This window comes from Salmo salar, chromosome ssa11 (assembly GCF_905237065.1).
Source record: "Salmo salar chromosome ssa11, Ssal_v3.1, whole genome shotgun sequence".
NCBI classification, from domain to species: Eukaryota; Metazoa; Chordata; class Actinopteri; order Salmoniformes; family Salmonidae; genus Salmo; species Salmo salar.
The window spans coordinates 73,515,386-73,527,681 of NC_059452.1; the positions used below are offsets into that span (position 1 = coordinate 73,515,386).

A 12,296-nucleotide genomic window follows, 5' to 3' on the forward strand; every position below is an offset into this window, starting at 1 on the left:
GGATGTAGGTGGTGAAAGTTAGGCAACAATATGAGGCAAACATTGGTGGTTTTGAAGGTTCTGATATTTCCAAGTGGTTTGGCAAAGAAACTTGTAAAAAGAAAGTTAAAACCTCAGGACTACATGGAGCAGATATGATAGAAGAGAATGAAATATGAAAGAACTGTATTATCCAAGTTTGAAACACTAAAATGATGTTCTGCCTTTCACTATCCTATGAGTTTTACTAAAGGCTTGATCATTGCTGATTGAAAACTTGACCACCTTCCCCCACAGATCTCGATGGGCCCAAGGACTTGGCAGTGAGCGAGTCCACAGAGACAAGCATGACCCTGGTGTGGAGGAGACCCAGAGCCAAGATCACCATCTACAGGCTGGTGTACATCTCCAGGGACGGTCAAAGGGAGGAGGTGGAGGTCCCTGGAACTGCCACCACCTACGTCCTGACCAACCTGACCCCCGGCATGCTGTACACCATTACCCTGGTCGCTGAGAGGGGCTCAAAGAAGAGCACCCCCGTAACCCTGTCCGCATCTACAGGTGAGGGTTCAAACAGGATCTCTACAACTGACTCCACCTTCATATTGTAAGACACAAATACAGTGGGTGAAAAAAGTATTTGATCCCCTGCTGATTTTGTATGTTTGCCCACTGACACTATAATTTTAATGGTAGGTTTATTTGAACAGTGAGAGACAGAATAACAACAAAAAAATCCAGAAAAACGCATGTCGAAAATATTATAAAATGATTTGCATTTTAATGAGGGAAATAAGTATTTGACCCCTCTGCAAAACATGACTTATTACTTGGTGGCAAAACCCTTGTTGGCAATCACAGAGGTCAGACGTTTCTTGTAGTTGGCCACCAGGTTTGCACACATCTCAGGAGGGATTTTGTCCCACTCCTCTTTGCAGATCTTCTCCAAGTCATTAAGGTTTGGAGGCTGACGTTTGGCAACTCGAACCTTCAGCTCCCTCCACAGATTTTCTATGGGATTAAGGTCTGGAGACTGGCTAGGCCACTCCAGGACCTTAATGTGCTTCTTCTTGAGCCACTCCTTTGTTGCCTTGGCCGTGTGTTTTGGGTCATTGTCATGCTGGAATACCCATTCACGACCCATTTTCAATGCCCTGGCTGAGGGAAGGAGGTTCTCACCCAAGATTTGATGGTACATGGCCCCGTCCATCGTCCCTTTGATGCGGTGAAGTTGTCCTGTCCCCTTAGCAGAAAAATACCCCCAAAGCATAATGTTTCCACCTCCATGTTTGACGGTGGAGATGGTGTTCTTGGGGTCATAGGCAGCATTCCTCCTCCTCCAAACACGGCGAGTTGAGTTGATGCCAAAGAGCTCCATTTTGGTCTCATCTGACCACAACACTTTCACCCAGTTGTCCTCTGAATCATTCAGATGTTAATTGACAAACTTCAGACGGGCATGTATATGTTTTCTTGAGCAGGAGGACCTTGCGGGCGCTGCAGGATTTCAGTCCTTCACGGTGTAGTGTGTTACCAATTGTTTTCTTGGTGACTATGGTCCCAGCTGCCTTGAGATCATTGACAAGATCCTCCCGTGTAGTTCTGGGCTGATTCCTCACCGTTCTCATGATCATTGCAACCCCACGAGGTGAGATCTTGCATGGAGCCCCAGGCCGAGGGATATTAACAGTTCTTTTGTGTTTCTTCCATTTGCGAATAATCGCACCAAATGTTGTCACCTTCTCACGAAGCTGCTTGGCGATGGTCTTGTAGCCCATTCCAGCCCTGTGTAGGTCTACAATCTTGTCCCTGACATCCTTGGAGAGCTCTTTGGTCTTGGCCATGGTGGAGAGTTTGGAATCTGATTGATTGATTGCTTCTGTAGCCAGGTGTCTTTTTTACAGGTAACAAGCTACGGTTAGGAGCACTCCCTTTAAGAGTGTGCTCCTAATCTCAGCTCGTTACCTGTATAAAAGACACCTGGGAGCCAGAAATCTTTCTGATTGAGAGGGGGTCAAATACTTATTTCCCTCATTAAAATGCAAATCAATTTATAACATTTTTGACATGCGTTTTTCTGAATATTTTTTTTGTTCAAATAAACCTACCATTAAAATTATAGACTGATCCTTTCTTTATCAGTGGGCAAACGTACAAAATCAGCAGGGGATCAAATACTTTTTCCCCCACTGTATGTGTGGGTGATCCGTAAAGAAAATTGTTTTAGTTCTGTTTCAGGCATTGATTAAACCATAGTATCAGGTGGGAAACATTCAACATGCTGAGTGCTAAATGTATGGATCCTGTTGCACTGCTAACAGTTTTGAATTGCATTTTATAATCCTAAGAGAAACAAAAAAAGATGTCTGCTCTTCTGGCTTGGGATGCAATAGCTTCACCAATCCAAACATATGTCATAACACAAGCTCTTTCTGTCACGTCCTGACCATTGAGTGCTCTTATTTTCTATGGTAGAGTAAGTCAGGGCGTGACTGGGTGTTTTATTCTAGTAAAAATGTTCTATGTTGTTGTTCTAGTTTCTTTTTTCTATGTTGGGTTTTTTGTATGATTCCCAATTAGAGGCAGCTGGTCATCGTTGTCTCTAATTGGGGATCATATTTAAGTAGTTGTTTTTTCCACCTGTGTTTGTGGGAGATTATTTTGAGTTAGTGCATGTTGCACCTCTTTCGTCACGGTTTGTGTGTTGTTTGTAGTTTATTGTTTGTTTTGCAAAGTTTCACATTAAAATAAAAGATGTGGAACGATACCCACGCTGCGCTTTGGTCTTCTTCCTACGACGAACATGACAGAATCTCCCACCACCAGAGGACCAAGAAGTGTGGCCAGGAGTGGACATGGGAGGAGATTCTGGATGGCAAGGGCCCCTGGGCGCAGATTGGGGAAAATCGCCATCCAAGGGAGGAGATAGAGGCAGCAAAAGAGGAACGGCGACGCTACGAGGAATTAGCATGGCAACAATGGAAGCCCGAGAGGCAGCTCCAAAACATTTTTTTGGGGGGGGGGGGCACACGGAGTGGTCGGAGAAGCCGAGGGGTGAACCAGAGCCAGTCAGGGAGTTGAGTGAGGAACTCGACGAAAGATTCCAGAGAGAGGTGTTGGCATTGAGAGTACTGCAGAGCGGGTGTGCTTACCGTGGGGAGCATGTGATCAGTCAGGCACCGTGTTATGCGGTGATGCGCACTGTATCTCCAGTGCGCATTCATAGCCCGGTGCGCACTGTGCCTGCGCCCCACATTTGCCGGGCTAAAGTGAGCATTCAACCAGGACGGGTTGTGCCGGCTCAGCGCTCCTGGTCTCCAGTACGCCTCCTCGGTCCAGGATATCCTGTGCCAGCTCTACGCACTGTCGCCAGTGTGCATTCACAGCCCAGGTCGTCCTGTGCCAGCGCCCCGCATTTGCCAGGCTAAAGTGAGCATTCAGCCAGGACGGGTTGTGCCAGCTCTACGCCCTAGACCTCCAGTGCGCCTCCACGGTCCAGGATATCCTGCACCGGTTCAACGCACCAGGTCTCCAGTGCGCCTCCACAGCCCAGTATGTCCTGTGTCTGCTCCTCGCACTCGCCCTGAAGTGTGTGTCACCAGTCTGGCGCCACCTGTGCCAGCCCCACGCATCAGGCCTCCAGTGCGCCTTCCTGTTCCAGAGCTTCCGGCGACAATCCCCAGTCCGGAGCTTCCTGAGACGGTTCCCAGTCCCGAACCTCCTGAGACGGTTCCCAGTCCGGAACCTCCTGAGACGGTTCCCAGTCCGGAACCTCCTGAGACGATTCCCAGTCCGGAACCTCCTGAGACGGTTCCCAGTCCGGAACCTCCTGAGACGGTTCCCAGTCCGGAACCTCCTGAGATGGTCCCCAGTCCGGAACCTCCTGAGATGGTCCGCAGTCCGGAGCCTCCTGAGAAGGCCCGCAGTCCGGAGCCTCCGGCGACGGTCGACAGTCCGGAGCCTCCGGCGACGATCTACGGTCCGGTTCCTCTGGCGACGATCTACGGTCCGATTCCTCTGGCGACGATCTACGGTCCGGTTCCTCCGGCAACGATCTACAGTCCGGTTCCTCCAGCGTCGATCCACGGTCCGGAGCCTCCGGCGACGATCCACGGTCCGGTTCCACAAAAGTGGGAGGAACTCCAAGCGGAGGGGGGAGCTCCCGCCCCAGAGCCGCCTCCAATGTTGGCAGATCCGCAGGATGAGAGGGTTCTTCATCCTGCACCAGAGCCGCCTCCAATGCTGGCAGATCCGCAGGATGAGAAGGTTCTTCGTCCTGCACCAGAGCCGCCACCAACACTAGACACCCCCCCTAACCCTCCCTCTTGGTTTCAAGTTTTGCGGCCGGAGTCCGCACCTTTGGGGGGGGGTACTGTCACGTCCTGACCATTGAGTGCTCTTATTTTCTATGGTAGAGTAGGTCAGGGCGTGACTCGGGGGTTTATTCTAGTTTAATTTTTCTATGTTGTTGTTCTAGTTTATTTTTTCTATGTTGGGGTTTTTGTATGATTCCCAATTAGAGGCATCATCGTTGTCTCTAATTGGGGATCATATTTAAGTAGTTGTTTTTCCCACCTGTGTTTGTGGGAGATTATTTTGAGTTAGTGCATGTTGCACCTCTTTCGTCACGGTTTGTGTTTTGTTTGTAGCTTATTGTTTGTTTTGCAAAGTTTCACATTAAAATAAAAGATGTAGAACGATACCCACGCTGCGCTTTGCTCTCCTTCCTACGACGAACGTGACACTTTCTCAGATTCATACCAATATTTGACAGAAGAATGTTGAATTACTGATGGCAAAGGTCCGGAAGTTGTAGGCTTTAATTTACTTTCATTGGGGGGCAGAAATGGACGGCACTGAGGTTAACAGTGCAGTGAGACACTGAGGTTAACAGTGCAGTAAGACACAACCCATAAGAGCTCCCTTATCTGAATTTGTCCATTTTTGTTTCTGTTGAAGCATCTTTAACATTTTATTTACCAACCCGGTCCCTGAACTTACGACTCTCATATGCTCGAAGGACAATATCATTAGCTTTGGGTTGTTAGACGCCACGGACCCAGACCCACAGATCTCAGGGATGGGGCTTGAGCTTGAGTATTAACTGGCAGAGCTGACAGTCTTAATTGTAACGTCCAAAGGATTTGAACTCTCGTTGGTACCAAAGGCACATGTTGTACCCTCAAAGCTCATCACTAAGCTAAGTATCCTGGGACTAAACACCTCCCTCTGCAACTGTATCCTGGACTTCCTGACGGGCCACCCCCAGGTGGTGAAGGTAGGTAGCAACACATCTGCCACGCTGATCCTCACCACTGGAGGTCCCCAGGGGTGCCTGCGCAGTCCCCTCCTGTACTCCCTGTTCACCCACGACTGCATGGCCAGGCACGACTCCAACACCATTAAGTTTGCAGACGACACAACAGTGGTAGGCCTGATCACCAACAATGATGAGACAGCCTATAGGGAGGAGGTCAGAGACCTGGCCGGGTGGTGCCAGAATAACAACCTATCCCTCAACGTAACCAAGACTAAGGACATGATTGTGGACTACAGGAAAAGAAGGACTGAGCACGCCCCCATTCTCATCGACGGGGTTGTAGCGGAGCAGGTACCTTGGTGTCAACATAAACAACAAACTAGAATGGTCCAAACAAACCAAGACAGTCGTGAAGAGGGCACAACAAAAACTACTCCCCTCAGAAAACTAAAAAGATTTGGCATGGGTCCTGAGATCCTCAAAAGGTTCTACAGCTGCAACATCGAGAGCATCCTGACTGGTTGCATCACTGCCTGGTACGGCAATTGCTCGGTCTCTGACCGCAAGGCCCTACAGAGGGTAGTACGTACGGCCCAGTACATCACTGGCGGTGTCAGAGGAAGCTCCTGACAACAGGCGTGTCAGAGGAAGGCCCTAAAAATTGTCAAAGACCCCAGCCACTCCAGTCATAGACTGTTTTCTTCACTACCGCATGGTAAGCGATACTGGAGTGCCAAGTCTAGGACAAAAAGCTCCTCAACAGTTTTTACCCCCAAGCCATAAGACTCCTGAACAGGTAATCAAATGGCTACCCGGACTATTTGCATTGTGTGCCCCCCCAACCCCTCTTTTTACACTGCTGCTACTCTCTGTTTTTCATATATGCATAGTCACTTTAACTATACCTTCATGTACATACTACCTCAATCGGGCCAACCAACCAGTGCTCGCGCACATTGGCTAACCGGGCTATCTGCATTGTGTCCCGCCACCCACCACACGCCAACCTCTCTTTTATGCTACTGCTACTCTCTGTTCATCATATATGCATAGTCACTTTAACCATATCTACATGTACATACTACCTCAATCAGCCTGACTAACCGGTGTCTGTATGTAGCCTCACTACTTTTATAACCTCGCTACTGTATATAGCCTGTCTTTTTACTGTTGTTTTATTTCTTTATTTACCTATTGTTCACCTAAAACCTTTTTTGCACTGTTGGTTAGGGCCTGTAAGTAAGCATTTCACTGTAAGGTCCACACCTGTTGTATTCAGCGCACGTGACAAACTTTTATTTGATTTGTTTATGATAGTTATATTGGAGAATGTAGAGACAATGGGATTATGGGTATTAAAAGAGATCCATCTCCATGGAGATGCCACCGGTTCTAGAATTCGAGGCCTGAGGGAATCCTCAGAATATTGAGTAAAGCTTTATGGAGGAAGCAAAGATCCTTGACAGTTGAAGCAGTCACAGTTACAGGTATACTGTGTGCTTTTCGTTTGGGCTGCATGCCTTCAGTATGATAGATATCCCTTTGTTGTTGAAAGATCTCTCATTTTAAGTCTACCTGGATAACAAAGATAGGATTTGTTCTAAATAGTTGCAAAGTTCAAAATCAAGCCTTTCATGTTTTGCATGATGGCATTGCAATTTTAAACTGCAATGGAGCAGACAGTACATTTTATAGATATTGGAATGCAGACAAAGCCGTAGGATAACTTTGGCAGTGCATGGATTCTTCATCTGTTTGAAGTGTACTGGATACTGTCTCTACGGTGGACTGCCCGGAACCTTCAAAAATGAATGGCCCTCGTTCAGGGGCCATTCATGCATGAGCTGCTCAGTGTAAACGTACATCTCTGATGCATGTGGACGTTTATGATCCCTGACAAAGGAACCTGCATAGTGCCATAGATAGAAAATGGGGATGAATGCAGAATTATCACTTCCAATCCTCAATAGGAGAAAGTTAGACAAAAGGTAATGAACCTTTTGTTACTGTAATCAATCATTGTGCTTGTGTGGCTATTTATGTTTCAACTTTTACTCCACCAGTTATTTCTTCTATCCAGATCTTCTTCACACAGGTTAACCACTCTTTTTGTTTTTCTTCTGTCCTCTAGAGGTTACAGGTTACACTTTGAATCATTTTGGATGTACTTTGATATATCACCCAAGTCTACCTCTCCTGATGAAGTCGCCATTTCCAGTCCCTTTTTTAAAGTGTTCCTGATAACAGCATGCTCTGGTTTACTGCACGCTTGGATTTATCAATGGTTGACTGTAAACAGTCCTTATTATATTCCTTTCTTCTTCTTGCATTGTTACAGACCTGGACGCCCCCAAAGACCTGCAGCCCCTGGGCCAGACAGACGACAGCATCACACTGGAGTGGAGAAACAGCCGGGCAGATGTTGACAGCTACATGGTGAAGTACAGCCCCATCTCTGGGGATTCCCATGGCGAGGAGGTGTTCCCCCGTGGGTCAGGAGACAACACTCAGGCCACCATCACTGGTGAGGGTCAACCATGACCAAATCATAACATGCAATTATGTCAGTAGAAGGTATAAGGGTTTTTCGCAAGTTAGGATTTGCTATGACAATCACAACACTGTTATTCTTAATTAAAATCAAATCAGGTACTGAAATCCATCTATGTTCTTCTCGATTACTGGACTGAAACTAATCATGTAATCAGGTAGTCAAATCCATTTTTTTTTTGTTCTCTCTTTTTTTTAATAAGGGGTTGATCAGTTTTAATATTACAGATAGATTGTTGCTTCCATCAGTGTAATTGTCTGCATCATTTCCAATCCCCCATATATTTTTGTGGTAAACATATATATCCATATACATACATACATACATACACATACATACCCATATATGTATACATAAACATTCATACATATATACATACAAATACATATATACATACATATACATACTTTTTTTAGAATATACCTTTATTATTCCCCGCAAACCCTACCACCCCTCCCCAATTGGAGTAAACAAATAAACAATAACCCTTAAGCTTCTACCTTCAGTTTGTACATACTATACACATTTTAGAGCCAACCTATTTTGCAATAGTTACATTTTGTTTGTTTTTAGTCCTTCTTTTATTTCTGATGTCCATCCAGTTTGATTTCTATTTGTAACTGTCCTATTTCACAACATTTCTGAACCTATATACATTTTGTTTTACATTGGTTATCTTGTTGTTATTAGTCCCACCCTTCAGCTCCATTCAACCCCTCCCATCTATCTCTTAACACCATCCATTTTGGATTTCTATTTGCTGTATAATTTTCAACTGTGCTGTGATGATTCAAAAAAGTACTGGACCTTCCTATTGTCATAGCTTCTACAGATTGTAAATTAAAGATACCAAATTTTGCTAAAATAATGATATTATTGATTGATTGACTATGACTTTTCAAATCACCCAGTATTGCTATCTGCAGTGTTAGTTCTAGGTAAATGTTGCAATTCTTCTGTGACCAAAAATGAGCTGCATATGGACAGTACCAACATAAATGATCTAATGACTCTGCCTCCTCACAGCAAAATCTGCAGACCTTCGAAGATTGTATCCCCCATATATAACATTCTGTTGGTTGCAAGAATTTTGTATAATAATTTAAATTTAAAAATGTGAAATTTTGAATCCAGCGTTATTTTTTGTGTCAATTCATAAACCATGTGCCATGGAATAGGTACATCGAAAATCTCTTCCCAACTATTTAGGTATTTATATGGCACAGCAGTCAATTTTTTGGTCCTTAAATGAAATTGGTATATGTTTATATTTTCTTTAACCATTTATGGTCTTTAATGCAGGGCCGACAGACAAGTTCCTTACTTTTTCCCCCTTCTGCTTGCCTCTTCCATTTTTGTGGTAATGCTGCAATTAGTTGGTTGTAATTTTGGGTAGAGCAGACATTTCCATATGTCTGTGTAAGCTGCATGTGTGACATAAATCCACCAGTCCTATTTATGATATAATTTTCAAAAAGTCTACCTTTTTTTTTTAAATGTTATCGAAAAATATATATTTTTAATCAATTAGTATATTTGAGTTTAACCACAATATTTGTTGTATTATTTGTTCTGTCTTTTTTTTTACTGAAAATGCAACCAACTTTCTAAGACTTCTTTAAAAAATAACGATATTTTGGAGATTATTTAGTTTTCAAATAACCGAAAGTGAGCAGTTGTAATCTGAATAAAGGGAAAAAGGCCATAAAGGGAAAGAGAACCATTTCGGATTTAAGTATGACTTTTGTATGACTGATGCCTTTGGTGAGAGGCCTACTGCTTTAATATTCAATCATTTCTGCCCTCCAAATTCACATTTGTTATATAAATAGTCACTTTTAATTTTGTCTGGCTTGCCATTCCAAATAAAATTGAATATTTTTTGGTTCATATAATTTAAAAAAGCAGGTCACTAGGTGTAGGCAAAACCACAAGCAAATAGGTAAACTGTGATATGACTAAAGAGTTAATCATGGTGATTTTTCAACAAATAGACAGGTATTTTCCTTTCCATGGTAGCAAGATCTTATCTATTTTTGCTAACTTTCTATAAAAATGTATTGGAGTGAGATCATTTCTTTCTTTCGGGATTGGTATACTGAGTATGTCCATATCCCTGTCAGACCATTTCATTGGTAAACTACACAGTAATGTAAAAGTTGAATTTTTTTGTGATCCAGTACGTAATATCATAATTTGGATTTAATCCATAGAGGTTGGCAAATGTATCTAGATCCTCTATGAGGCTGTGGAGGGATACTAATTGTGGTTTTAAAAGAAAACATCAATCATCAGCATACAATGACACCTTTGTTTTTAAGCCCAGGATTTCTAACCCCTTAATATTATTGTTGGATCTAATTTTAACAGCTAACAGTTTGATGGCAATAAGAAATAGATATGCCGATAGTGGACAACCTTGTTTTACTCCTCTTGATGGTTTAAAACATTCTGAGATGTAGCCATTATTTAATATTTACACATAGGGTTACTATACATAACTTTAACCTCTTGGGGCTAGGTGGGACGCTAGCGTGCCACCCGTGGTGCACTCCATCAACAGCAGGTGCATTTCAAGAGCGGCAAATTTGAATCCAAATAAATGTCAAAATTCAAATTTTTCAAAAATACAACTATGTTACACCATTTGAAAGATAAACATCTCCTTAATCTAACCACGTTTTACGATTTCAAAAAGGTTTTACGGCGAAAGCATAAATTTAGAGTATGTTAGGACAGTACATTTACAAGAGTTGTGTGTAATGTTTTGTCAAGTCAAAGACAGGGTCACCAAAACCATAAAACCAGCTAAAATGATGCACTAACCTTTTACAATCTCCATCAGATGACACTCCTAGGACATTATGTTAGACAATGCATGCATTTTTAGTTCTATCAAGTTCATATTTATATACAAAAACAGCGTTTTACTATGGCATTGATGTTGAGGAAATCGTTTCCCTCCAATAACCGGCAGTCAAGTCAGCGTCAGAAATTAAATAATTAAAATTAGAAAACATTGTTAAAATATTATATTGTCATTTAAAGAATTATAGATTTACATCTCTTGAACGCAATCAACTTGCCAGATTTAAAAATAACCTTACTGGGAAATCACACTTTGCAATAATCTGAGCACTGCGCCCAGAAAAATACGCGTTGCGATACAGACTAGACGTCATGTTGGGGAGATCTAAAATCGAAAATACTATGTAAATAATCCATTACCTTTGATTCTCTTCATCAGATGTCACTTCCAGGTATCACAGGTCCATAACGAATGTAGTTTTGTTCAAAAAAGCTCATCATTTATGTCCAAAAATCTCCGTCTCGTTAGCACATGATGTAAGCCAGCCGGACTTCTCGTCATGAACGAGGGGAAAAATATATTTCCGTTCGTTCAAACATGTCAAACGTTGTATAGCATAAATCATTAGGGCCTTTTTAACCAGAACATGAATAATATTCAAGGTGGACGAATGCATACTCTTTTATAACGTATTGGAACGAGGGTACCCAACATGAAGTAGCGCGCCAGGTGTCTAATGGGACATCACCGTTCCATGGCTCTTGTTCGGTCAGATCTCCCTCCAGAAGACTCAAAACACTTTGTAAAGGCTGGTGACATCTAGTGGAAGCAATAGGAAGTGCCAAAATATTCCTAAACCCCTGTGTTTTTCAATGGGATAGGTTTAAAGTCAATACAACACATCAGGTATCCACTTCCTGTCAGAAAATGTCTCAGGGTTTTGCCTGCCAAATGAGTTCTGTTATACTCACAGACACCATTCAAACAGTTTTGGAAACTTTAGAGTGTTTTCTATCCATATATAATAAGTATATGCATATTCTAGTTACTGGGTAGGATTAGTAACCAGATTAAATCGGGTACATTTTTTTTATCCAGACGTGCAAATGCTGCCCCCTAGACCCAACAGGTTAACCCATTTTATAAGAGCTTCTCCTAAATTGAAATATTCTAGGCATTTATATATAAACTCCAGTCGTACTTTATCAAATCCTTTTCAAAATCAGCTATTAAAACCAGGCCATCTTTGTTTTCCCCAATTATAGGAATGAAACCAGGTACAGAATACAAGATTGATGTGACCGCAGTGAAGAACGAGAGGGAGAGCCTGCCTGCCACTACAAACGCAGCCACTGGTGAGAGCAACACATTCTCATAGAATAGCCACTGTTCAACAGCTGTCCAAATACCCACCACCACAGTGACCACACACACTCTGCACCTGTAGATGCAACTTTCAATGCAAACACATCATTATCAAATCAAATTTTATTAGTCACATGCCCTGAATACAACAGGTGTAGACCTGACAGTGAAATGCTTACTTACAAGCCCCTAACCAATAATTCAGTTTAAAAAATAGGAATAAGAATAAGAAATAAAAGTAACACGTAGTTAAAGAGCAGCAGTAAAATAACAATAGCGAGAATATATACAGGCACCGGTTAGTCGAGGTAATTGAAGTAATATGTACATGT

The 12,296-nt window shown here is 42.8% G+C and overlaps 1 protein-coding gene across 3 annotated transcripts in view; it reads left to right on the top strand.

Moving 5' to 3' along the window:
* The window catches only part of LOC106563019 (tenascin-like), an 83,991-nt gene that overhangs the window by 35,495 nt on the left and 36,200 nt on the right, over positions 1–12,296 (top strand). For 2 of the 3 annotated variants that reach the window (XM_014128210.2, XM_014128211.2), the window contains exons 10-12: positions 277–540; positions 7,578–7,763; positions 11,865–11,954. In XM_014128210.2, coding sequence (XP_013983685.2) covers positions 277–540; positions 7,578–7,763; positions 11,865–11,954 — 540 coding nt within the window. The remainder of the gene's footprint in view (positions 1–276; positions 541–7,577; positions 7,764–11,864; positions 11,955–12,296) is intronic. The other variant, XM_045689921.1, reaches the window with a different exon arrangement.